Source organism: Rhinolophus sinicus, linkage group LG06 (assembly GCF_036562045.2).
Source record: "Rhinolophus sinicus isolate RSC01 linkage group LG06, ASM3656204v1, whole genome shotgun sequence".
Classification (NCBI taxonomy): Eukaryota; Metazoa; Chordata; class Mammalia; order Chiroptera; family Rhinolophidae; genus Rhinolophus; species Rhinolophus sinicus.
Window position 1 is genome coordinate 161,991,702 of NC_133756.1, and position 27,452 is coordinate 162,019,153.

General features: G+C 50.4%; 1 protein-coding gene, 1 long non-coding RNA gene and 1 pseudogene across 8 annotated transcripts; 2 read left to right on the forward strand and 1 right to left on the reverse strand.

The window, feature by feature from the left end:
* Positions 1–1,641: 1,641 nt before the first annotated feature.
* Positions 1,642–13,740, reverse strand: LOC109450388 (aldehyde dehydrogenase family 3 member B1). Of its 7 annotated transcripts, none has more exons than XM_074336805.1 (12): positions 13,694–13,740; positions 12,736–12,906; positions 12,126–12,211; positions 8,826–8,988; positions 8,316–8,426; positions 7,995–8,115; positions 7,721–7,806; positions 7,541–7,622; positions 6,928–7,314; positions 6,087–6,253; positions 3,658–3,757; positions 1,642–2,172 (listed from the first exon to the last, which is right to left on the reverse strand). In XM_074336805.1, the coding sequence occupies exons 3-12, from the start codon at positions 12,149–12,151 to the stop codon at positions 1,988–1,990; spliced, it is 1,428 nt and encodes a 475-aa protein (XP_074192906.1). In that variant the 5' UTR covers positions 12,152–12,211; positions 12,736–12,906; positions 13,694–13,740; the 3' UTR covers positions 1,642–1,987. The 7 variants fall into 7 exon arrangements, with proteins under 7 accessions (XP_074192906.1, XP_074192905.1, XP_074192904.1 ...); XM_074336804.1 differs by having other exon boundaries at positions 13,626–13,723; XM_074336803.1 differs by lacking the exon at positions 12,736–12,906 and having other exon boundaries at positions 13,626–13,733.
* LOC141572293 (uncharacterized) lies at positions 13,348–14,341 on the forward strand. Its single transcript, XR_012497654.1, has 2 exons — positions 13,348–13,630; positions 14,130–14,341. It is a non-coding gene; the product is annotated as an uncharacterized LOC141572293 (long non-coding RNA).
* A 9,104-nt stretch (positions 14,342–23,445) lies between these two features.
* LOC109450368 (ornithine decarboxylase) lies at positions 23,446–24,801 on the forward strand (annotated as a pseudogene).
* Positions 24,802–27,452: the final 2,651 nt, after the last annotated feature.

A 27,452-nucleotide genomic window follows, 5' to 3' on the forward strand; every position in this document is an offset into this window, starting at 1 on the left:
CCAAGCTTCCTAGGTGGTGGCGCCACTGCAGGAAAGGGTCTGGTGCTATGTGAGCCAGACTAGGCCACTGAGACATCTGGAATGTGAGCTGTATTCCTGGGGGAGGCAGTGCTTGAGTGGAGGTGGGGGAGGGGCAGAGGTCAGCGGGAGGGAGAACTGGGAGGAGAGAGCCACTGTGCAAAGGCCTGGAGGGGCTTGAGGCTCTCTGATCTGTGTTTAGGACACGGACTTTGTTCTGTGTATGGATGACACCGTCTCCAGGACTGGGCCTGGTCAGCCATGACTGAGAGAGAAAAGGGCTGGAATTGGGAAGGGTGGTGTGACTAGGGGCTGCTGGTCATATGCGTGGTCTCTCCTGAACAGCCTCCCCAGGTAGAAGGGAGAACATGCTCTCAGCCTCCCTTATGGCCAGGACGCAGTCGTGTGACTCTGTTCTAGTAGTCAGGGGCCACCGAGGGAGACGCAGGCATTCTGGGACTGCCCTCCCCCCCTCAGAGGCCCCCCCAGAGCCACATTTCCCTTGGAGGCTTTGCCCTCTCTCTGAACCACTGCCACCAATGGCCAAGAGGACAAAGGGAACAAGATTAGGTGTGGGCACAGCAGTGAAATTCCGTCTTCACTGGGCAGAACCTTCTGTTCTTTGCTCACTGGGCTCAGTCCCCATGGCCTGGAGACGCTCCGATTCTTTTCAATCCCTCTGGCTCTCTGTTCAGTCCAATGGCCATTTTGAGGCAACAGCTTCCCATGGCAGGGGTGGGGAGAGTGGAAACCTCTCATAGGCAGGCCCACTGGTCACTCAGCTTCTACCCAGGCCACCTACCCGTCCAGCAGTTCATCCACCACCCCACCCATCTGGCCTCACCTCATTCATCCATTCAGCCAGCCACTCACTTGCCTTGCTACCCACTCATTAACTCATCCATCTAGCCATACAGCTATACATCCGTCCTCTCACTTCCTTACTCATTCTTTCCTTCACTCATCAACAAGCCCTGTTAAGCACCTCTTTTGAGTCTACTTCGTACCCTTTTGGAGAAAACTGTTCCCAACAATTCCCAGAGGAACAGGAAAGTCATATTTTCCCTTTTTCCTCTCAACCTCAAGCCACTGGCCCAAGTTTTTCCATGGCTCTGAGGGGTGAGGAACCCACTGAAGCAAGACTGGGGGGATCGGGAGGGGACTCCCAGTTTCAGGACTAGGGAGAGAGCAAAAGGCTGGTCACCATGGACCAGATATGCTCTGTTTACTGATTCCCACCTCACATTTCTCAGGAAAGTCCACCATCACTCAGCTCTGCCCTGCTTTTCTGTGTAAACTTCATTCTGCCCTGTCCCATCTCGAAACGTCAGTTTCCCCATATGTCAGGTGATGTGGCCATAAGTAGACTCTGCCCGCTCTGACCTTCTACTGGGAGTCTAGAGTAGGGATGACAGACATGACCACCGTGTACACAGCCCTCTCCTGTATCCATAGCAGACATCACTAATCAACTGTTGCACATCCCATTGATTCCACACACAGCATCAACATTCTTGTCAATTACATACTTCAGGCAATTGGCCCGATCTGGGCTCCAGATCTGATCACTTCAGGTCAGACAAACCCAGTTCCCCAAACCATGTGTGAATGGAGCTGTTAGACATCGCTCTGTATTTTGAGAGCCTAATTACAGATCCAGTACGAGGGAGTCCTTTTTAACATGAGAGCTGCCCAACATTGCGGGGAGGCAGGTTGAGTTCTCTGTTACCAGACACATCCAAGCAGAGGGTCAGTGAATCTGCCAGGAAGATACAGAGGGACTTGGGCCCTGAAAGGGGTGGCCCAGCAGCCTAGAGGTCCTGCCCAGCTGGGGGACTGCTCAGACAAAGCCCCAGGAGCAGGCTCTTAGCACTCCTGGATGGGACACCCACTTTTGGGAACCACTGAACACTGGGGCAGCAGCAGGACAGAGGGCTGTGGGGTGGGCTGCTGGAGGCAGGCAAAGCTCTCACAGAAGGGTGCAGCTCTGGAAGCTCAGGACCCAGTTGAGCAGCTGCTTTCTCCTGGTAGTATAGGGCGGGTAGCGGATTTCCTTGAGCTTCTCCAGGCCTGAGTGGGCCAGCAGGCAGGCGCGGTGATGGGAGAAGGTGTCAAAGGAGAACTTGCCGTGGTATTTTCCCATCCCGCTGTTGCCTGCATGGGCACAGAACACGCAGTCAGGCCCTCAGTAGCCAGCCGAGGCATCATACAGACCAGGGCTCTGCCAGTCACACGCAGGGTGACCTGGGTAGGCTACTTTACCCCTCTCAGCCTCAGTTTTCCCATCTGTAAAGTGGGCTCATCATCAGAGGCTGTGGGTAAAGGGTGTCGCCCTGAGCCTGGCACCAGCTCAGTGAACATTGGGGATAGCAGGTGCCGTGCCAGCTGTTAGGACAAGATAGGTAGACAGTGGTCAAGAATGTGCGGGGTTGAATCCCGGCTCTGAACTAGCTGTGTCACTTTGGGTGGGTGTCCACCTTGGTCTCCTTCTCTGTGACATGGGGTGACAATGGCACCCATCTCTTAGATTTGTGGGGGTTGGGGAAATGTTCAGACCCGGGGACACAGTAAGCACTGTCTTGTTATGAGCCCTCAGTGTCTAGGTGAGGAGGCAGCCAAGGACCAGGCAGCTTCTGCACTGGGAAGCCCAGGGGACCCAGTCTGCTGGAGTTGGGGGTAATCAGGGATGGCTTCCGTCAGTGAGTGAGGCCTCAGGGATATGGAGTTGACCAGTTGAAGGGGGTGGGTGTGGGCAAGAGGGACCCAGGCTTGGGGATGACAGAGAGCCCTGGAGGTAGGTGACCTGTGGCCAGTTAGGACCTGGGCAGAGCTCAATGTGGCTGGGGCAGCAGGCAGGGAAGAGGGGAGAGAACAGAGCAGGAAACCATGGCCAGCACAGGATGCAGGATGGGCTGGCCTCCAGGAGCTGTGAGTCAGGGGCCTGGCGTGATGCCTGAGGGGCCTGGGAGCCCTGGGAGGTTTCCTCTGGGAGCAGCAGGACCAGATCCACTCCCAGGCAGACCCCCACGCCTCCCTGAGGAGCGGGGGCTAGGACTAGAGACAGGCAGCCTGGTGGGCTGGGGAGCGGGGGTCCCAGAGCCGGGCACAGCGAGTCATGTGTTGGTTCTCCACCTGCTGTGTGCTCCTGTGACACCGGCCACTCTCCAGGGAGGGGCTAGGTCCTGCTGAGTGTGGACAAGTAGAGGGCAGTCTCGGGCCTTCCCATTCCACGGAGGAGGACGTGGGCTCAGAGAAGGGAAGTGGCTATGCCTGAGGCCAGGCCTTTGCAGCAGGAATGGGGCTGCGGGAGGGGTGTGTGCACTCACCTGGGCCTCCCTTAGGGGCAGGTGGAAGACCCCTGGGGGTGTCGTGCTGAGGGGTGGACTGGGGCACTTGGGGTAAAGGAGCACACAGGCTGCCTGGAAATTGACAGCTGCCTGGGGGCTGAGAGGCAGACAGGAAGACGTGCCTTGTGGGGGAGAGCGGGGGCCTGATCGCTGTGTCTGTGGACCCGCCCATGTGGAAATGCAGAGCCAGCTGGAAAGTTCCGCTCAGGACTGTGTGTGCGGAGCTGGAGGAAGGTGCTGGGTGCCATTCAGTCAGTGAGGTAAGAGAAGGCAGAGCTCTGCCCGCACCTACCCACTCCTCCAAAAGGCAGGCTATTGAGAGTCATGAACACGAAGCCGTCGTTCCCACTGAAGTTTCCGCTGCTGGTCCGGGCCAGCACCTGCTTGACCACCTGGGAAGAAGCAGCAATGAGGCTGAGAGGCTGGAGAGCAGAAAGCCAGTCGTCTGTCCCCAGCTCCCAGGGGCTCTGCCCAGCCCCCTCAGGGCCCTGGAAGGATCTAGTTTGCCCTGTGAGCCGAAGGGGATGGTGGGCAGCTGGAGTACGTGGCTGTGCAGCAGCTGCCAGCAGGCTCCCTACTTGGGACACGTTTATAGTACGTCTGCTCACCTGTGCAGGGTGCTGGGACACAGACTCAGGCCTTACCGGGAGGTGGGACCCCAGCGTTTGCCTGGGGACAGGGTGAGTGCAGGGTGGTCAGTAAGGTGTCCCAAGGGAGCAATGTCACATGCTTGCTGAGTCTCAAGGGGCCAGGAGTCATTCAGGCAGAGAGGAGAAGGGCCCGCAGGCTCTGGGAGGGGGACACGGAAATGGGGGACGGGGACTGTGGAGCAATAGTTCGGGGAAGTCAGATGGATCACGTGGTCAGATTAGAAACATGCACTTGGTCTTGGCTTGACTTACTGAAGGCCCTTCCTCTTCAATCTATAGCTTTACTTGAAGAAAGAGAAGGACAGAAAAGATTAGCAGACACCAGTTTTGCATGAAAACTTCCCTGTACTTGGTTCCAGTGTGGGACCCAGAGATAATGGCTGGGTCAGGGCTTGTCTGAAGGGTAGAGGGGACCCCCCATAAGGGGGCTCAGAAGTCACGTTGAGACCAGCGGTAATGACCGCAGAGGACAGAGTCGGAAGCATGGATGTTTGGAGAGGACGAAGGGCAAGTCGCATGGGGTGGGACGTGTCGTAGGTGTCCCAGGGTCCTGGGACCAGTACTGCCAGTCAGAAAAGCCCGGAAGCAACTGTGATGCCACCTGGTCCCTGTTCCAAATACCTGGGTTGCATTTTCTAAAGTGAACACAACCCAGAAAACCAGGGCTCCTGGAGGAATGGCTGATTGTAGGGCTGGGCAGAGAAAATACAGGACGAGCCTGTGCTTCTTCTAGACCCAGAAAGGAAGGAAGTGGTGAAAAAGCAAGAAGATGGGCAGGTCTCAGGGACACAGCAGCTCCTAGGGACCAAAGCGGGACAACTTGAGCAAGGAAATAAGGTGGTATTGGATCGTAACCCAGAGAATAAAGCAGATGCACACGAGTCCATGCTGATGTAAAGAAATGATTCAGAGCCAAACCTTTCGTACAGGTTCCATATGACATATGTAGATATGGCCCCTTCAGCAGGCGGAGGTTAATCCACCCTCTTCCACGGAAGGTGGGCTACACTTTGTGCCTTGCTCCCAAGAATAGAGTAAGCAAAGGAAAAACAGACACTTCTCAGTGGAGACCATGGCAGACGTGACCTTGGCCAAGTGGGGAAGGTTAACCTCACCAGGGATGTGTGGCTCTCGTGTACCCGATATGATGGGCAGAGTTCAGCCCTCGCCTCTGTTGTGCTCTTTCATGAGAAAAACAACAGACCACTGACACTGGGGACTCTCTGCTGGAGACTGGCCGGTACCCCCAAAGCGGAGAGGCGATCGCAGGCCAGAGGAGCCATGAAAACTAAATGCAGCGTGGGACCCTGGTTTGGATTCTGGGCAAAAAGAAAAACTGGCAAAATCTGAATTCAGTCTAGAGTGTAGTTAACTGTAATGTACCAATCAGTGTCAGTTTCTTAGTTTCGACCCCTGTAAGGGCCCTTAACGGGAACCTGGGTGTAGGGTGTATGGTCCCTGGAATACCTTTGCAACTTTCCTGGAAATCTAGTCATTCCAAAATAAAAAGTCTATTTAAAAGAATATTGTGTAGGCTGAGATGGGTCTCGTGAGAGCTGGTGGGAGGGGGAGGTGTGTCCTGCCCATGTGTCTCAGGCTGCCCCCAGGGTCTGGAACAGAGCAGGGGTCTGGAGGGGAGGGGAGGGGACAACCAGGGCTCCTTCTCAGCCTGCGTGTGCTGGTCACACACCCCAGTCATTCCACCCCAGGCTGTATGTGCCTTCCATGAGCCAGGCACTGAAAGGAGACACTGCGTCCCCAGGTCAAAATGATGAGGATGAGGTGGGACTGACCAAGAGGGGATGCTGGACCCCGAGAAGATCCCAGGGAGCTGCCCATTGAAGGCCCAAGAGAGTGTGGCCTAGATTGTAGAGGGAGGGAGGCCCACTTGCTCCCGGAAGAAAGTAAGGGACAGAGCCAAGAGTGCCGCCGTCCGTGCCACCATCCCAGAACTCCTGTGACTGCCCCAGACGGCCCAGGACCCTCTACCTTCCCCTTCTCAGCCCCTCGGTCCTCTGCTGGCACCTGCCCCATCTCTGTCCCGTCTGACCAGCCCTGCCCGAAGCCCCACCTTGTTCCTGGTGGAGAAGGCGTACAGGGCCAGGGGCTTCTCCCGACGGTTGATGAAGTCGATGGCCTCGTCCAGGCTCCTCACGTTCAGGATGGGCAGGATGGGCCCGAAGATCTCCTCCTGCATCACCGGCTCCGTCTGCTGCACGTCCACCAGCACTGTGGGCGCTGCCCGGGCACAGGGCACAGCTCAGCCCGGGGCTGGGGCCTCGGGTAGGTCTCCGGGACCTAGGGCCCCAGGCTCAAGTCCACTCCAAGGAGAAGTCTCCCCATGGCCCTGAGAAGTGACTCGGGAGCAAGGCCTGTGGGGCCCAGAGAACCCCCAACCTTGGTCTTACAGTCAGAGGGTGACCGGATCTCAGACCCCTGGATCCGAGGCCCGAGGTGCCAGCCTGTCGGAGCCGCAGCGTCACTACTGAGCCCTTCAGCCCAGGAGACGGGGCTGCTTTGTAATGACAGCCCAGCGAGTGCTCAGGACGGGCCTTTGGAGGTCAGGACCCAGGAATTGTGAGCTCACAGGACCTGGGATCACGGCCTGTGGAGCCGCAGAGCATGGGATGGAGGTTGGGAATCTGAGCACCCGGGAGCCCTGGAACACCAGGGGCCCAGCTCGGAGACGCCAGGGCGTGGGCCAGAGTGTGGAGTCATGGGGCCACAGGCTTAGAACGCAGGGACGTGGGGCATCGGTGTCAGGGACTCGTGGCACCAGAGCCAGGGACCAGTCTGAGCTCCCACAGTGGGGCCGTGGGAACCTCAGGGAGCAGACTCGGGGACCCAGCTGTGGCCTGCAGTGTGGAAGGGCCTTAGCTTCGGGGTGCCGTGGCAGGGAGAGTGGGACTCACCGATATAGCGATCCCTCTCGTCGCTCTGGCCTCCGATGGCCACGCGGCCACAGCCCAGCAGGCCCTGCAGCCTCTGGAAATGCTTCTCATTGATGATGCGGCCCAGGTTTGGGGAGCTCCTGGGGTCGTCGCCATAGAAACGGGTGATGGCACTCTGCATGGCAGGCAGCAACCGCTCCTGCATTTCAGGGCTGCACAGCACGTAATCGGGGGCCACGCAGGTCTGGCCCGTGTTGTAGCAGCGGAACAAGATCACGCGGTTGGCCACGGTCTGGGGGTCGCAGTTGTCGTCCACGTAGCAGGGGTTCTTGCCCCCCAGCTCCAGCGTGATGGGTGTCAGGTGCTCGGTGGCAGCGGCCATGACAATCTTGCCAACTCGAGGGCTCCCTTGGGACATGAGAGTTGACCCCTCATCTTCAAGTGGCCTTGGCACCACCTCAGATGTGCCCTCAGCCCCGCCGCTCAGGTCCTGCCCCTCCAAGGCCCAGAGGCCCAGCTGGTTGCCATCTGGGATGGTCTCCACCGCTGACCACAGCCTCCTCCCCTCAGTGCCTTCCCAGCCCTGCTCTGGATATCCCCACTTTCCCCAGGATACTGGCTGGGCCACCCTCACCTGTGAAGAAGATGTAGTCAAACTTGTGTTTCAGCAGCTGCTGCGTCTCCTCAGGGCCGCCCTGCACCACAGCAAAGCAGCTCTGCAAAGCAGTGGGTGGCTCAGGGGACACTGCCAACCCCAGGGTAAGCCGGGCCACCCTGGCAGAGGCGAGATGCTGATGGGGAGGGCCACTCTCACCTGGTCCAGGTACAGGGGCAGCACCTCGGCCAGGACCTTCTCTGTGCCCTGGCTTATTTCTGATGGCTTCAGCACCACACAGTTTCCTGCAGGGGCAGACAGGGGAGACACAGTGGGAGACCAGCGCCCCCACCGCCACCCAGGAGCTGGCCTCGGAAATCAGAGACACAGAGGGCATGGAAAGCTGGAGGCACCCCATAATGGAATTCTAGGGGACCCTTTTGGGAAGGGCCATTGGGCTGGGAGGGCATGGGGCTCAGGATTCTCTGTTCACCTGCAGCGAGGGCGCCCACCAGGGGCAACAAGCTCAGGTTCACAGGATAGTTCCAGGGGGAGATGATGAGCGCCAGGCCGAAGGGCTCCTTCCGGATGAAGGCGGAGTCCAGCTGTGTGAGCTGCGGGGCAGGATGAGCAGTGAGGCCCCACCAAGGACCACCCCAAAGCCCCCCTCCCGGGTCCTCAAGCTGCCTGTGCAGTGGAGTCCCAATGAAAGGACAGAGGTCCCGAAAAAGTCAGTGACTCTGGGGCAGGGATGGCGAAAGGGCCTGGGCTAGAGCTGCCCCTGGGCACTGCCCCCCACCCGGCAGCCGCTTACCAGGTTCTTGGCCACCGGCTCGTCCTTCATCCAGGAGTGTAGATTCTTGAGGGCCAGATTGACCTCGTTCTGGCATAGGATGAGCTCGGACAAGTCCGACTCAAAGAATGACTGGAGGGAGTGGCGTGAGGGTCAGGCCCGGGGGAGGGTGGTGTGGGGATCTAGCGTGTGGAGTCCCCAGTTCCCACTAGTGATACAGAGACAGCCTCCAGGGACTTCACAGCCAGTCCCCTAGGAACTGCAGTGAGTGCTGAGGAGCACAGGCCCTGGGCCAGGTGACCGGGGCTTCAGTTCCACCTCTGCTACTTCTTGGCTGTGGTACCTTGGGCAAGTGATACAACCCCCACCTGCCTCGGTGTCCCCATCAGTAACATGGGACAACAATTGAAACCGCCTCCCAGGTTTGATAGAGTGAATGTTGTAGAGTGCCTGTATACACTGCCTGCCAGGGAAGGGTCTGTTAAATAAACAGGGATGGACTGGGGACACAGCCAGCTCTCTCCCCTTCACCTTGTGCAGGTCCTGTGCCAGCGCCTCCTGCAGAAGCTCCTTGTGGTCCTGCAGGAAGCGGCCCAGACCCTTGAGCTGCGCAGCCCGGAACTCAGCAGGCCGCGTCCGCCCTGAGCGGAAGGCCTCCCGCAGTCGCTGCAGTGTGTCTGAGAAGGGGTCCATCCTGCCAGTGGGGAGAGGGGGGCAACATGGGCCCGCGCTTCCCACCTTCTCGGGCACTCACCCCGCCTCTGCCTGTACCCATGTGGGCACACAGACACCCACACTGGGACTCACGTGTGACCCCAGAGGGCCAGGGCTGGCCCTGCACCCCCTCAACACACGCATTCCACCCACATTCACTCCAGGCCCCCCATCACCCAGAGCACAAGGCCACAAGCAAAATCGAGGAGCAAGATTCCTTGGACGGTGGTCAGGGCCACCTCTGGGCCTAACCCAGGCACTCTGAGGGTGCTTTGTTTCAGAGGCCACAGAGCTTTTGCAGTGGCAGATGGGGAAACTGAGGCAGAGTGCACCACAGATACCCAGAGCATGAGGAGGGCTCAGTGTCTGCTCTGGGGGGGTGGTCCTGGAAGGAGGGTCCCAAAACAAGGAACAGAGGAGAGCATCTGGTAGGCAGGACATCAAGGAAAGGTGGAGGTGGAGAGGTAGGTGGGCAGTGCTGGGACTGCACGTCTGTGTGTCTCCGTCTGTCTGTCCGTGCCTCTGTGTGTCTCTGTCTGTATGTCTGTGTCTCTCTGTGTCTCTGTGTCTGTCTGGGTGTGTGACTGTCTGTCTGTGTGTCTCTGCCTCTGTCTCTTTGGGTATCTGTGTGGAGTGTGGACATGGGCCTTCAGCAGCATCTCATGGGCCCGAGCCCAGCACCTCAGCCTCAGAGCTTTGGCCGTGGAGAGACATGCGCTCAGCGCCCGCACTGGGCACCTCCACCACTCCTGGGACCTTGGGCAGTTCATGCTCCTCTCTGAGACGTGGGGACAGGCCTGGCCACCCAGACGTCGGTGGACATTGTGGGCTGTGGTTATTATTCTTAGGAACAATAAGACAGTAAAAGCAACTGGTGCTGGCTTAGTGGGTTGTCCCAACTGAGGAATGCGGGAGGTGGGAACAGATGCTGGGTATTCCTAGGAAACACCAGCAAACACACTGTACCTTCCCCATGGCAGCAAGGATACCATTCCCATGGCGGCAGGGGCTCCATACACACTGTCCAGAGGAGGACACAGCCACAGTTGGTGCTCCCTAAAGACTTGTCTGCTCTCTGTGTCCAACCCTTGTCATGGGCTGGAAGAGAACTCGGGTCATGCACTCCCAGGGGCCAGGCCCAGAGTGGGGTGGGGTCCCACCTAGAGCCCTGCCCCAGCGTTGCGGAGGGGCAGTGGGAAATCTGTCCCAGGCCCATTTCCTCCTGAGCGCTTCCTGGAAGAGTTGGGTCAAGATAGTTTGGGTCCAACTCTGGCTGCTGGCACTGCCCACCCTCAGTCCCAGAGCTGGCTTGGAGAACGTCAGGCCTCAGATTCCAGAGTTGCCCCACAGCTCAGCCCGGAATGCCAGTATCACTCACCTGCCCTCACGCAGCATTCCCCGCCTGGGGTTCAAGCAGCACTTGGTTCCACACCCCTGCCCTAACTTCTCCATGGCTCCCTGGGCCTCGCTAAGACTCAGTGCCTCAGCCCTGAATCAAGGCCCAGGGTGTTCCCTGCCTTTCTCAACTGTCATAGTCTGTGTCCCCACTGTGCACATCTGAAGTGTCTGGGGACAGCCTCAGGCGTAGCTTGTCCATGGCCGAATCCCCAGGTCCAGCCCCACCAGTTGACTAATAAAATGAGGAAGCAGACCGCTGGGTGGGGGTGAGGTCAGCAGTGTCCCCAGAGGGGCTGGAGTTGGACAGCTGGCTCCTGTTTCTCATCCAAGGTGCTTCTTTGCCTTGCCCACCCCCTGCAGGGAGACCCGGGGCTTGCTGAGGTGGGGCTGACTAGGGACTCCTCTCTGCCTACCAGGCAGGCCCTGGCTGGATGTGCACCATAGACTTGGCAGCTCTCACGGAGCTCACAATTTAGACATGAAGCAATAAAGACACAGATAATAATAGTGTTATGATCATGGATGGGTGTGCCGCAGACTCTGTGAGAGGACAGCACGGGCTCTGACTGCAGTGGGGAAGGGGCAGGTGTTCTGGACAGAGGGCCCAGCCTGTGCAAAGGCCCTGTGAGAGTGGATCTTGAGAAAAACGATGGAGTTGGGCAGGTAAACGGCCTGACAAGGCCTGCACTAAGGAGTTGGGATTTATCCCATGCGGAGTGGACACACTGCAATACCCAGGAGGGGCAGCAGAGCTGGCACCTGGAGCTGAGCATATGGTATGCATCACCTCATCTGGACCTCATAGTTTTATCACCTCATTGTAAGGATGAGGGAACGGAGGCTCTGAGCAGTGACCTGGTTTGCCCTCTGCACAGCTGCTGTACGGTGGGTTCAGTGTGGTCCCATGGCCCCTCCCCCACAGGGCTGCCACCCTGCTCCACATGTGCCTGCACTTTTTACCCATTTCTCAGCATCTTTCCACAGCTTCCAGATTGTCTACAATGAGAATGCAATTCTTCCAGAACCAGAAATGGATAGTGAGTGTCACTTTTACAACCTGAAACCAGACTTGGTTCTGGCCTCCCCTCCCAAGAAGCTCCTGCATCCCCTCTCCTGACTCCCTAGCACAGCCCTGGTGACACCTGCCTGGTTCCAGTCTGTCTCTGATACCTCCCCCAGCCTGGGAGCCCCTGGAGGGAGGACGGGGTCTGTCCCCACCCCTGGAGCCAGGCCAGCACAGGGCCAGGATGGAGGTCCCTCTGTGAGTGCTGCCAGGTATCTTCAGGGAGAAAAGTGAGACTCAGGCAGGAGAAGTCACCTGAGGAGACGGCACAGCCAGGGCAGCACAGCTCCCTGCAAGGAGCCCTGTGGCCTCAATCCCATTGCCTTTGTGCTGCTGCCCCCCAGTGCCTTTTACCCTGTGGCCTTTTACCCTGTGGCCCTGCTGCTCCGCCCTTTGCCCCACAGCCCCACGTACCCCAGTGTGGACGGCGACCTTGAATCCTTCACCACGCCTTTGACCTCTGTGCCTGACATTCTGCCTCAGATGCACCAACTCTGCTCCTACCCAGGTCTCACTCTTGCCTCTGCCACCTGCCAGTCTTTCCAGGAGACACAGGCCGCTGCCAGTCCTCCTGTGCCCACACCTAGCAATGGAGTGGCATCCAGGTGACCTAACAGAACCACGTGACCAGTTCAGCTGCCTTATAGTTCACACACCTACTCTTCTCCTGATGTGGCTGCATCTGCCCCGGCTCAGCTGGTCCTGGAACAAGTCTGGCAACTCCAAGCTGGCAGGGAATTATCTGATAAAGAGAAAAATTCAGAGTGGATGTGAGTGTGTGGGAGGGAATTACAGGATGAAAATATCAGTGGGACAGTGGCAGCAAAGGCTGCCTTCTCCAGAAAGCCCTCAGCCACCTGAGCTCTACAGCCCACCAAGTCCTCATGTCTACCCCTCTCCCCAACCCCTCACCACGGAGTTCCTTTATTTGCATTCTCCTAATGTGCCCGACTGGGATCCTCAGGACAGAGGAAGCTGCCATAGCTGTGGCAGCGAGAGCATGAACAGGCCAGGGCACCTGTGGCTGCAGTGTAGTGCAGCGTTCTTTTGTTCCTTTATTCTTCTATTTACTGTGTGACCCTGGGCAAGTTACTTAACCTCTCTGAGCCTCTCTGAGATAACTGCAGTGCTTAATTGTCATGGTTCTTGAGAGGATCACATGGGAAGATAAGAGAATAGACCAGAAACAGCATAGCTCCTGGCATGAAATCAGTGCTCCTAAATGCGGGCCACTGATATTTCTGCAAGTGTTTCTAAGGCACCTACTAGGTTCTGGGAAGCAGAACAGCAGTTCCAGGCAGAGCGTGTGAGAACCTGTGCGCACTCGTCTGAGGTCCTCCTTGGCTGTGATTGGAGCCAGCCCACAGGGAGCCACAGCTCACAACAAACCCAGAGCCTTCATCTTCAGTAGCTCCAGATGTCAGTGCCAACATGATACTAGGAAGGGAAGTCAGGGCAGGGGGTGGGGTGCAGTCATTGAGGAGGTACGGCACCTCCAACCACTAGATTATGGGTGAACTGTATCGCAATAAAGCTGTTAAAACAAAAGAAAACTGAACCACAAGAAGCCTGAAGAGGGAGCCCATAAGCAAATGAGAATATGCTCAACCTCCAGTTGGTAAAATAAAACAATTGTAAGACGACTTTGCATACCCATTGTGTTAGTTTCCTGGGGCTGTTGTAACTGGATGACTGTAAGGGTGAAATTCAGGGAATCATAAGGCACTTAGACTTAGCTAGTTTGCAGTTCAACTTACCACATAGCTTGCTGTCTAGCCACCTGTAATTAAACCTAGTTTGTATGCACTTTGGTCCACCCTGACATTCAGCTGTTTTCTATTTGTTTCTCCCCTACTGATTAACTGAAGAACTCTGTGTGTTCCCTTTCTCAAGGCTCCCCATACCTCGTTAATTAACAACATCCTAACGTGGAAAAGAGCAATTTCTTAATCCTCGGGCTCCCGGACCCTGGAATCCAATTTACAACTCCCCTGCAGTTTTTACTAGTGATATATTCAAGTCCCAGGCCACGATGGCCACGTCCAAGTCCAGAATCTGGAGATAACATCCTCTTCAAACAGACCAGACCCCAGGAAGGATGTCAGCCCTCAATCCTGCCTGACCAACTCCCCTTTCCTGTATAAGAAAAAGCTAACCTGAGGTTAGTGCAGCTGCCTGTCAGGCTGTGTCCTGGCAAAGGAATCTGCCAGTATTTCTCTCTTACCCCTCTGTGGGGACAGAGTCCCAGAGAGCAGTTTCCAGGCTCTCGACCTCACGTGGAATGGTGCTGGCTCGGGTAGTAGATGGCCATCCGCTGTGGCTGGTTGGCCATCAGCTGTTACCGGTTAGCCATTAGCCACTGATATAACTAACATAGCTACGCTAGCAAGTGGGGGTTGGTTGGCAGAGAAGCAGATGGCAGATTGCGGCTAGCAAGTGCGGTTAGCAAGTGGATTGTGGCTCGTGTTGCTCCTACTTCCTGTGTCTCGCCCGGCCACCAGCGAGACTGGGGTGCAGGAAGCCCCTTGTTAGTGTGCTGGCGGATGTTTGCTTTTGTGTCTCGACCAGCTGCCAGTGAGAATATAGTGGTATGAATCCCCTATCTATGGCTCCGTTGTTGTTCCTTTTTTGGCCTCACCATGTCCTGCGTTCTTATGCAGAGAGCGGGACCAGAGACCCCGCATGACACCGTCTGTCTCAGCAGCTGTCCACTCTCAGACTCTGGACTCTGGCCACAGTGACCCACCCCCTCCCGCCAGTGTTTCTCTCCTTACAACCTGTGGCAGCCGTCATTTTTGGACATTTTTGGACACTGCCATGGGCATTGTCTCTCTTCCTAACTTTAATAAAACCCTTTTTCCTCACTCTCCCACTTTGTAGAGTCTGTGAATGCTTTCACTTTTTGTGGATGACCAGGGGTTAATTCCATGCCACAAAAATGACCACAGACATGGGGCCTAAAGACAACAGAAATGTATTGCCTCACGGTGGAGGGCAGAAGAGCTGCAGGGCCATGCTCTTTCCCGAGGCTCTCAGGCCTGGTGACCTTAAAAATAAAAGTCAGTTATTTTATTAGGTTGGTGCAAAAGTAATTGCGGTTTTTGCAATGATTTTTAACCTTTCTTTTTTTTTTTTTTTGCACCAACCTAATACCAGTAAAAATGGGTTCATTTGGGAATAGCAAAGAATTGCAATTTGGGACAAGCAAACTACAGCAAAAACCATAGGCAAGTCCAACAAACAAAAGAGAGAAACATTTTTTTTATGGAGAAAATAACAACACGGCCTTAAGATTGTAAGTGGTGTTGAGACCATGTGGATAGTACTTGTGACTGAACCCTGGGAAGGCATGTACACAAACATTTAAGATTTGGCAGTGGGGGCAGATATCTCTTTGTTCGGACGCCGCCCAAGACAAGCCTGATGAGTAAATTTCTTGGTCATTAAAACTGCCACCTACCCATCTGCAGTGGCCTGACTCTCCGGCCATTCCCTGCCCTCTTCCTAAGGGGCAGGTTTCAGGTCACACCCAGGAATCTCCCGAGGAGATTTCAAACCAAAGTCTGCCATCATTGAACATTTACTGAGGATTACTTTGCATATTTTTTTTTTTTAAGATTTTATTGGGGAAGGGGAACAGGACTTTATTGGGGAACAGTGTGCACTTCCAGGACTTTTCTCCAAGTCAAGTTGTTGTCCTTTCAATCTTAGTTGTGGAGGGTTCTGTTCAGCTTCAAGATGTTGTTCTTTCAGTCTTACTTGTGGAGGGCGCAGCTCTGCTCCAGGTCCAGTTGCCGCTTTCTAGTTGCAGGGGGCACAGCCCACCATCCCTTGTGGGAGTAGAGGAATTGAACTGGCAACCTTGTGGTTGAGCCCACTGGCCTATGTGGGAATTGAACCGGCAGCTTTCGGAGTTAGGAGCACGGAGCTCTAACCGCCTGAGCCACCGGGCCGGCCCCCTACTTTGCATATTTTTAAACGTCTGACCGTGAGTGTTGGATTCTACTGATCTTTTCACTACTGTTACCAGAAAACAAAGGTCCTTGGTAAATGTCACAGTAATGAATTCCAGGACGTACCAACTAAGCAACACAAACAGAGCCGAGAGAGCAGTGGGTTTATGAAAAGAAAGGAAAGAGTACAGGACACTCTCAAGATGGCGTGAGAATGGGCAGAGGAAGAGCAACTGCACCGAAGAACAAAGAGGCTTGGGGTTTTATTCGAATGAGGGCATGAAATATTCAAGATTTAAGGGTGGTGTGGCAGGCGTTCTCAGGGAGGGTCCCTGCTGTCCTCGCTGACCACTCATTCTGTGGGGAGGTGGGATTCCCTTGTTTTCACATGACCCTTGTCAGAACGGTTATGGCGACACGAGGTGGAGATTTTTCCCTGCCCGCGATGCTAATAGTATTACATCGTCTGTTATAGTTAGCCTATAGCTGCACCTTTTCTTCAGAATGACCCCATCTCTTCCTTCCTTTGTTTCCTGCCCTTCCTTCTTTCCTTCCTTCCCGCTCTCCCTGAGGCCCTGTTCTTTCTGCTGATGGCAACACAACTTGCTTTGCTTCTCAGCATCCTATTTCTGAGGTTTTCCCACCCTGACTTGTGTTGAATAAATACACCACAGTTGGCCCACTGTTGATGGGCATTAGGGAGTGCTCCCTATTTGGCGATTACAAATGTGGCTGCAAGTACCCCTGGGTGCCTGTCTCTTTGTGTTCCCCTTGGGTGTGTATCTGGGAGTGAAATAGGTAGGGATAGGTAGTGTACACTTTAAGTTTCCCAGGTATTGCTGTATGTGGCCTGGACATTGCCTCCAAAGAGACTAATTAAAAGTCTCCTAACACTATAAAAGTTCTCTTTGCTCTGTGTCTTCTCCAACACTTGGTATTGTTGGACTTTTTACTTTTTACCAATGACTGTAGTGGGTTGCATGGTGCCCCCCCCCCAAACGTATGTCCATGTCCTAACCCCTGGAATCTATGATTGTGATCTTATCTGGAAAAGGGATCTTTACAGGTATAATTAAGGATCTTGAGATGAAATTACCCATGATTGACTGGGTAGGCCCTAAACCAATGACAAGTGTCCTGAGAGAAACAAAGAGATATTTGAGACAGAAGACCACGTGAGGACAAGGCAGAGATTGCAGTGGCACAGCCAGAAGCCAAGCTATGTGTGGCGCCACTGGAAGCTGGAAGAGGCAGGAAGGAGCCTCCCCGAGAGCCTGCAGAAGGAGTATGACCCTGTGACACCTTGCTTTCAGACTTCTGGCCTCCAGACCCTTGAGAGAATAAATACGTATTTTTTAGTGGCCAAGTTTGTGGTAATTTGTTATAGCAATTCTGGGAAACTAACACAATGGGTATATGAAGGCATCTTACAACTGCTTTATTTTACATTTTATCAGTTGTTATTGAAGTTGAGCATATTTTCATTTGCTTATGTGCTATTCAGGCTTCTTGTCGGTTCGGTTTTTTGCTTTATTTTCTTTTTTTTTTTTTTTTTTTTTTTTTTTTTTTTTTTTTTTTTATTAATTAGTTTCAGGTGCACAATTTGCTTTATTTTCTAATGTGTTGTTTTTTATTTGTCTTATTGATTTGCAGGAATTTATATCTTCGCAATAGTAATCCTTGACCAAGTATCTCTTTTTTTAAAGTTAAACTTTGTTTTCTAGAGCAGTTTTAGGTTCACAGCAAAATTGAGCAGGAAGTACAGAAATTTCCCATGTACCTCTTGTCTCTCCACCCTACACACACACACCCACACACACACACACACACCGTCAACATTCCCACTATTAACATCCCACACCAGAGTGGTGCATTTGTCACAATCGATGAACCTCCACGGACACGTCATTATGACCCAAAGTCCACAGTTTATGTGAGGGTCCACACCGTGGTGCACATTCGCTGGGTTTGGACAGCTGTATAAGGACTTGTATCCACCCTTGTATTATACAGAATAGTTTCACTGCCCTGAGAATCGTCTGTGCTCTGCCTATTCATTCCTGCCTCCCACGTAACCACTTACCTGTTTACTGTCTGCAGTTTTGCCATTTCCAGAATGTCATACAGTGGGAATAACACAGTATGTACTGTTTGCAGACTGGTTCTTTGACTTTGTAATAACATTTAAGATTCCTCCATAACTTTTCATGGCTGAGAGCTCATTGGTTTTAGTGCTGAGTAGTATTCCATTGTCTGGATGGACCACAGTTTATTTATCCATCACCTGCTGAGGGGCCTGCTGGTTGTTTCCAAGTGTTAGCAGTTACGGAGAAAGCTGCTGTAAACATCGTGTGCAGGATTTTGTGTGGACATAAGTTTTCAGTTTCTTCGGGTAAATACCATGGAACGCAATTGATAGATTGTATGCTAAAAGTATGTTTAGTTTTGTAAGAAATTGCCAAATTGTCTTCCAAAGTGGCTGCACCGTTTTGCGTTCCCACCAGCAGTGAACGAGAGTTCCTGTTGCTCTACATCCTTGCCCGCATTTGGTGTCTTCACTGTTCTGGATTTTGGCTGTTCTAACAGGTGTGTAATGGTATCTCATTGTTTTAATTTGCAATTCCCTGAAGACACGTGATGTTGAACATCTTTTCATGTGCATACTTATTGTCTGTAGGCCTTCTTTGGTCAGGTGTCTGTTTAGGTCTTTTGCCAATTTTTAAATCGGGTTGTTCATTCTTTTACCAATACCGCACTGTCTTGTTTGCCGTAGCTTTATGGCTAATAGTCCGCCAACATTCCCAGTCATTATCACTTCAGATATCGCGTCTCTTCCTTTCTCTCTCTCTTCCCCTTCTGATTAGTCCCACCGCACACATGTTCCATGTTTGGTAGATGGCTCCCAGTTCTTGAATATTCTGTTCTGTGTGTTTTTTTCAGTCTCCTGTTTGTTCTTCATTTTAGGAAGTTTCTGTTGTCATAGCTTCAAGCTCAGAGATTCTTTTCTTAGCCATGTCTAGTCTACCAAGAAGCCCATCGAAGGCATTCTTCATTTCTGTTACAGTATCTTTTTTTAATCTCCAGCATTTCTTCCTCAAGATTTCCATCTTTCTGCTTACATTATCCATCTGCTTTTGTATGTTGTCTACTTTTTCCATTAAAGCCTTTAGCATGTTAATCATAGTTTTAAAAAATTCCTGACCTGGGGGGCCGCCCTGGTGGCTCAGGTGGTTAGAGCTCCATGCTTCTAACTCCGAAGGCTGCCGGTTCGATTCCCACATGGGCCAGTGGGCTCTCAACCACAATGTTGCCAGTTCAACTCCTCGAGTACCGCAAGGGATGGTGGGCAGCGCCCCCTGCAACTAAAATTGAACACGGCACCTTGAGCTGAGCTGCCACTGAGCTCCTGGATGGCTCAGTTGGTTGGAGTGCGAGCTCTCAACAACAAGGTTGCCGATTCGACTCCCGCAAGGGATAGTGGGCTGCGCCCCCTGCAACTAGCAATGGCAACTGGACCTGGAGCTGAGCTGCGCCCTCCACAACTAAGACTGAAAGGACAACAACTTGACTTGGAAAAAAGGCCTGGAAGTACACACTGTTCCCCAATAAAGTCCTGTTCCCCTTCCCCAATAAAATCTTTTTTAAAAAAAATTCCTGATCTGATAATTTTAACATTCTCGTCATATCTGATTCTGATGCTTGTTCCGTGTCTTGAAACGGTGTTTTTTCTGTTTTATCGTATGTCTTGTAATCTTTTTTTGAAAGGCAGACATGATGCACTGAGTAAAAGGAACTGTGGTAAATAGGTCTTTAGAAATGCAGAGGTAAAGTGGCCAAGGAGAGGAAGCTTTCTGTGGTCCCACAATTAGGTCTCCATCTTTTGGTGAGCCTGTGCGCCTGGGCTCTGAACTTCACAGAGCTTCTCCATTCCCCTCTACCACCCTTAGGTGGAACAGGATGGCTAGAGGGGCCTGGAGTTCAGTATTTTCCTTACTCCACAAGGAAGGCTAAAGGAGGCTGGAGTGGGGCTTAACCTACCCTTCCTCCAGGTAGGTTAAACTCTAGTAGTTTCCCCTGAGGGCAGGGCTTGCTAAGAAGAACAGAATATTCTGGCATTTTTCAGGTGTTTCCTTTCTCTCTCCCTCTGCCAGAAGCACCAGGAGATTTTTCTCCTATATTCACTATGAGGGCCTGGTGGAGCGCCCAGAGGTCAAACTCACAAAGTATGGGGGCTTTGTCATGACTGGGTTCCCCTGGAGTTTTAACTCTCGGAATTGTCCACACTGAGCATCCAGCAACTCTGCAGTTACAGCTCAGGTTTTCCTACCCGACATTGGTGTCTGCAGAGGTTTCTGTTCAGAGGCTGTGTGTCTGCTCTGGAGAGTTGTGGCTCTCTGTATCTGTCTGTCTCTCCAATTTGGGGGGTGGGGCAGCACTCTGCACTGTGACCTCTCTTCTCTGACAGATCCAAGAAGAGTTGTATTTCAGCTTTGTACTTGTTAAAATGGAGTAATAACTTCTAAGCTCCTTACTAGAAGCCAAGTAAATCTCTGATAACATCTCTGAGTTGGCAGCTTGTCTTCCCACTCTGTTTATAGTAGCTTTTGTGCATTAGATCTTAATGCTGAGGAAGACAAAAGCAAGCCTGACATCCAGGAGCTGGGTTGGCACTATCAGCTAGAACCTGTTCTCCTATCAAATGTGAACACGTTCACAGAACAGCAATATCCAGCAATGCCATTCTGTGCTCATAATGGATGAAGACGAAAACAAGACCATTCCATAAACATGACTGAACACAGACAAACATGACCATGGTCAGATCACACAAATGACCTAATATTCCTCTATCCTGGCTGATCTGAGTGACTGTTGCCGCTGGACCAATTGTAGCTTGACCCTCATGCGAGTCTGCATCTCTATAGATAAGATTTATTGAGATCATAAAAACATCCCTTCTTCTAATAGCACCCAGTCCAGAGTAAAACCCAATTTCCTTAAGCCTTTCCCCAAATTTCCTGACACAAAAACAAATTCTAGGGGCGGCCGGATGGCTCAGTTGGTTAGAGTGCGAGCTCTCAACAAGAAGGTTGCTGGTGGACTTGGAGCTGAGCTGCACCCTTGACAACTAGATTGAAGGACAACGACTTGGAGCTGATGGGCCCTGGAGAAACACTGTTCCCCAATATTCCCCAATGAAATTTATTAAACACACACACACACACACACAAATTCTACGAGTCCCTCTTACTGAGACGCCCCAAGCTCTCACCAGCAATCAATCCAACTTGTTCAAAGAGAAGTGTATTTTCAGTGTCTTTGTCTAAAGATGTAGTTTATTTGACAATATGTAGTCCAAGTTACCTCTTTTCTTTAAGATTTATGCTTTTTATACCTTGTTTAAGGAATCTTTCTCTATCCAAAGGTTATAAAAAATTGGGAGGAGGGAGGTATTTGCTTCCAAAACTTGGCTTTTCATGTTGAATTCTGCTGGTATTGATTTACTTTTGTGAATGGTGTGAGGTGGAGGGCTAATTTAATTTTTTTCCCATAAAAATAACCAGTTGTACTAGCAATTGGCTGGATGATAAATCATTTGTGGTTAAGTCTATTTCTGGGCTGTATACTCTGTCCCATTGATATTTTTTATATCTCTGTTATACAAATACCATACTGTCTTAAATACTATAGTTTAACAAAATGTCTTGAAATTGACTAGGACAAGTCTCCCTACCTTGCTTTTCTTCCAAATTATCTTGGCTTATTTTTGGCCAATTTATTTCCCATAAACATATTAGAATCACCTCATGAAGTTCCATGAAAATTTCCACTGGAATCTTGATCCGAAATGTTTAAATTTATAGATCATTTTTGGTGAATCTGACACATTTATGAATTCTGTCATCCATGAACATGGTATATCTTTCCACTTGTTTAGCTCTTTGTTAATGTCTTTCAATACAATATTGTAATTTTCTCCACTACCACATCTTTAGTTAGCTGTATACCTAAGTAGTGTGTTTTTTTCCTATTCTAAAAATTACACTTTCTAGAAATGTGTAGGTGGAGTATGAAAGTGCAATTTACTTCTTTGTATTAATCTGATTTTTATTATTAGTTCTAACAGTAATGGGGTTTTCCTATAAATGAAGATAAAATCTGTGGAAATTGACAGTTTTGCTTTTTCCTTTTCAATTCTAACACTTTATTGTTTTTTCTTGTTTTAGCATGTGGACTTCGACCTCCAGTATAATGTTGAATAGAAGCAAATGACAGTGGGAATTATTGTCTAGTCCTTGTTTTTAGTGGAACTATGTCTAACAATTCATCTTTAAGTATATTTTCTGTAGGTTTTTGGAAGATGTCTTTAACAGGTGAAGAAAATTCCCTCTTATACCTAGCTCGATGAGGAATCTTGCTTTGTTTAGTTTATTTTAAATTATGAATGGATACTGAGTTTTAAATAATGTTTTCTCTTTGTTGAAATGATCATATGCCTTTTCTCCTTTAATTTACTAATACGTTGAGTTATAATAGAAGACATTGGTTTTTGTGTATTGTAAGATTAATTTTACAATATTATGAAATAAAATATTAAGCACTTTTATATCTCTGTTCATACATGAAATTGACCTATCATTTCTTTTTTCTTCTTTTTTTTTTGCGTGTGTGTATCAAGGATGGACTAGCTTTGTGGAGTAAATTGGAGAACATTCTCTCTTTTCTGTTCTCTGGAAAATACACGTAAGATTGGGATTGTCTATTCCTTGACTGTTTGGTAAAAAGTCTACCTGTAAACCCAACTGGCCTAAAGATTTCTTTGTTGTTGTTATTGTCATATGTGTGCGTAAAAGAGCAGAGAATAATATAATGACTCCTAAGGCGACTGTGCGAGCTTCTGGGAAGGCTCCCACTGAGCTCTGCCTCTGGGTATTCATGTCTCCGTGTTCTAATCATGTGCCCCAGAGGATGGGCTGGGCCTCCTGAGTTGCTTCTAAAAAACAATACAGCAAAAGTGATGGGATGTCATGTATAAGCCTAGGTTTTAAAGGATTATGATTTACAGAACATTTAAAGGATTATACACCATGGCTTAGTGGGAATTTATCCCAGGAAGGCAAGGGTGAGTCAACATAAGAAAACCAATTAATGCAATACACCGCATTAATAAAATGAATGGAAAAAAAAGACATGATCGTATCCATTGAGATAAAAAATTCAATGAATTCAACACCTGTTCATAAGTCAGGAAGGAAGGAAGGAAGGAAGGAAGGAAGGAAGGAAGGAAGGAAGGAAGGAAGGAAGGAAGGAAAATACCAAACTAGGAGAGAACTCTTTAACATGATAAAGGGCATTTATAAAAAATCCACAGCTAACTTAGTTCTCAGCGGTGAAAGACTGAAAGCTTTCCCCCTAAGATCAGGAACAAGACAAGGATGTCACTTTCATCACTGCTGTTCAATATTTTACTTGAAGTCCTAGCCAGAGTAATTCTGCAGGAAAAATAAATAAAAATTTCACTTTTGCAGGAAAAAATAAATAAAAAGCATCCAAATTGAAAAGTAAGAAATAATACAATTTTTATTTGCAGGTGATATGATTCTACATATTAAAATCCCAACGAATACACACACATGCACACATACACACAAACTACTAGAGCTAATAAACAAATTCAGCAGACTTATGGGGTACAAAATCTGCACTCAAAAATCACTTGTAGGTCAGTCCCCTCTGCCGGCACTTCCAGGCCACCTCGGGCCAGCAGTCCACCACAGGAGCGAGTGAGCTGGCAGCCTTGGGTCCACCACACTCCCTGGCAGTAACATCCCCATGGGATCAGCTTGAGTCACCCCTGAGCAAATTCTGTGTCTGTTTATGAGAACAATTCTACTGGTGCCCCGAGAGAACGCCCACCTTCAGCATGACTTAGAATTCCTGGATAATTGCCTTTTGTGAAAAGCTGTGAAAAACATTTCTCTAAGTTCCTTCTCTTAGTTTTCCTTAAGGACATCCAGAAAGCATGAACAGCTTTAGTAATGAAGAGTATGACTGTCATTTCCGCCACGAAGGCTTTACTGCCAAGGACATTCTGGACCCCAAAGAAACGAATGAACTTTCTTCTCATGATGGTAAGGATGCCTGCCTTCTACGTTGTGGGCCTGGGAAACATTCTAAAGAAACATCAGAAACAGTTAAAAGCTCTTCCACGGGGCACCCCCTTTTATGAACTCAAAAGCAACAAGAGTGGAACCATAGTGAAGTCCCTAGTTGCCATCGGGATGGGATCTGACCGTGCCAGCAAGACTGTGTGTCGCGCAGGGAGTCATGCGTCTGGGCTGCAAACACTTCCCAGCCCACAGGAGACCCTGCTCGCTACGCCATGTGTCATGCGGGGTCTCAGCTCCCACTCCCCACATAAGAACGTAGGATATGGTGAGGCCAAAAACGAACACCCACGGAGCCATAGGTAGGGGAGTCATACCACTATATTCTCGCTGGCAGCTGGGTTGGAGAAACAGGAAACAGGAGCCACACAATTCTCAACCCTCATTTCTCCGCTTGCAGGCTCAGCCGCCATCTTCTTGCTAGCCCCCATTTTTCTGCTAGCGTAGCCACAGCAGTTATATTAGTGGCCAATGGCTCACTGGTTACAGCTGACGGCCAACTAGCCACAGCTGATGGCCATCCAATCACAGTTGATGGCCATTTACTACCTGAGCCAGCACCTGTCTATGTGAGGCCGAGAGCCTGGAAACTGCTTTCTGGGGCTCTGTCCCCACACTGTGCCAAGTATTGGGGTGCCCCCAGAGAACATTCTATATGCAAATTCTCATAAACAAGTGTCTCAGATTAAACATGCTGCCAATAAAGGAGTCCAGATGATGACTTTTGATAGTGCAGGGGAGTTGATGGAAGTTGCAGGGTACATTCAAGGGCAAAGTTGGTTTTCCATATCGCCGCTGTTGATTCCAAAGCACTCTGTCGCCTCAGAGTGAAATCCGGTGCCACCCTCCAAACCAGCAGGCTGCTCTGGGAATGAGCAATAAAGGTCACTGTTGATGTCCCTGGTGTCAGCTTCCACGTGGGTAGTGTTGGTACTGACCCCGGGGCCTTTCAGCAAGCCACCTCTGATGCTTGCTGAGCCTGTGACATGGCAGCTAAGGTTGGTTTCTACACGTACTGCTTGATATTGGTGCTGGCTTTCCTGGAACTGAGGATGTAAAGCTTAGATTTGAAGAGGTCACCGGTGTAATCAACCCAGCACTGAACAAGTACTTCCCGTCACACTCAGGAATGAGACTCAGCAGAGCCAGGCAGGTATTTTGCATCAGTTTTCATCTTTGCAGTTAATATCATGGCCAGAAAACCCATATGAAATGTCTGCAATAGGCAAATCCATAGAGACAGAAAGCAGAATGATGGTGGCCAAGGGACTGGGGTGAGGTTGGGGGTGGGGGTGGGGGTGGGGGAGAATGCAAGGTGATTGCTCACTGGGCGTGGGGTGTTCTGCTGGCATGATGGAAAAGTTTTGAAACTAGAAAGAGGCGATGCTTGCACAACCTCATAAATGCAGAAAACGCCACTGAATTATAACTTTAAAATGGTTAGTTGTATGTTATTTGAGTTTCACTTCCACAAAAACAAAAGACTATGATTCCATTTGCTCCTGTGGCTGTGTATTCTGATGAAGCCAGCTGCCCTGTTGTGAGCTGCCCCATGGAAAGGCCGCATGACAAGAACTGAAGGTGACCTCCAGACAACAGCCAGTGAGGAACTGAGGCCCTTAGCCCAAGGGACTTCAAGGAACTGAATCCTGCCAACCACCAGGGGAGGGAGCTTGGAAGTGGGTCCTCTCCCATCTGAGCCTTGAGATAGCTAGTGTGGACCTTAAAAATAAAACAGTCCGTTATTTTACCAGCAAAAAAAAAGTTTATTCGAGACCAATAAAGAATTGCAATTAAGGACAAGTAAGCGATAGCAAAAGCCATGGGCAAGTCCAGTGAACAAAGGAGAGGAAAGTTATTTTATGGAGAAAAAGGAGGATGTTGGAAGGGTTGTTGTGTATGAAAGTTCACTGGAGAAAGGCAAGAGTTGGGGAGATGATAGTTTCTCATTAGTTGAGTTGCTGGGGTCATCGACTTCCTGTAGGAGAGGCAATGTGCGTATTTTCCTGCTGGGGCCTGTAATTGATGATTCCTTGTGAGGAATCTGTCGTTGACAATTCTTCCTGTAATTGACATGGAGTCGCACTGTGTGAGAGCTCCACTTCAATCTCCCGACTTTATTTTAGTGAGGTTTCCCTTTATTAATGTTCACATTGGCATTCTGGCTGATGCCTTGGCTGCAGACTCATCACCTCAGCGTAGGATAACTGCTATAGACATTCCTGTTCAAAGAGGGAGACTATGGGAGGGAGGCACAATAAGGCTGGACAGGTCCAAAGCAATTCTGAAATCCAGCCAGGAAAATGCTGGACGTTCTTTGATCAGGTTCCAAAGTTCTTTGATCAGATTCCAAAGTCTTGGAAGAATTCTCCATTGCTCTTGGCTCTGCTCTCTGGGTCTCGGTCCTCTGACTCATCCTTCCTATTTCAGTAAAGGGTGCACGTGTTTGCTGCTGAGTGGTTTTCTCAGCCGGCTTCTTGCCAGGAGAATTTTGGGCTCTGAAGGCCCCATTGTTTTGTATTGTCTGGGTCTTTTTAGTCCCAGCTGGCAAATTTTCTTAAAAACATGGAGGAAATTCTGTAAATCTCATCGAGGTTCAGTCCATTTAATGAAAGGTACCTCCACAGAACTTTCTGAGATAAGCCCTTTTCTATCTTGGGCTGCAGCTGGGAAGGCTGAGGACCTACACCCCTTAAGCTTCCTGGAGGCTCCATTGTTCAACAACATGGTCACAATCTTGGTTTTATCTCTAGGTCACAACTTTTTCCTCACAGTGCTCAAAAGCCTTTTCTTAATGATAGCGTCTTTTCCTGTCTGGAATTTTAAAAGCCAGGCTTCTTTTCCCCCTAGATTTTAAAAATAAACATAAAACACACAAACATAAAATGACTGTGTCAATCATAATTGACGAGCGTTATTGAGCATCTTTTCAGGTGCTCTTGGCCTCTGCATGTCTGTGAAGAAACGTCTATTCAAGTGCTTTGCCCATTTTCAGACTGGCTGTGTTTTTCTCATTGAATTTTAGGGTCTCTCTCTATACTTTACATAATTAATTCCTTATCAGATATATGATTTGCAAATATTTTCTCCCATTCTGTGGGGTGGATAGTGTCTTTTGATGCACAGAATCTTAACATTTTCATGAAGTCCAATTTGTCTATTTTTTCCTTTTGTTGCGTGTGCCTTTGTAAGTCCTGGATCTTTTGATTGACAGCCCTCCCTTCCACTTACCTTCTCTTGCATTTCACTATAAACAACGAGAAGAAACCAGGCAGAGCCTTCAGCACTTTACTTGAGAATCCCCAGACACATTTTCCACTTTTTACATAACTGCAGATGGCACTGTTGCCGTGCAAAAGGTCCAGCTGTTTGCCACACAAAAGCCAAAACTCAAGAGGCAAGATTGGTGGAAAGATAAGCAGTTTTATTCCAAAATGCCAGCATTAAGGGAAGACAGTGGACTACCTGTCACAAAGACTGCCTTCCCCCACTTAATACCGCCAAAGGTTTTATAGACACGCAAGGAGGAACAAAACAAAGGAAGGAGAAGTTGGCCAGGCAACCTCAGGAAAAAGCACTTCCCAGAGATTGGTCTGCTCCAGGGTCAGGAGTGAATCCCATACAGATGCAAAAAAAAAAAACCCCTCCCAAGTTACCAGGCCAGGTGTGCACACTGGTCCGAGGTAAACAGAATCATTGGAGCTGGTATGCATTGTAAATGCACAGTAAACAGACAGTCATCAAGATTTGGTGGGAGGAGAGAGAGGAAACGAAAGGGAAAAAAATTTTCAAAAAGTCCCAAGCCAAACCACTGTGAAATCGAATTCCTTCAGAGGTTAAAATTTCAAAAATAGAAGATATT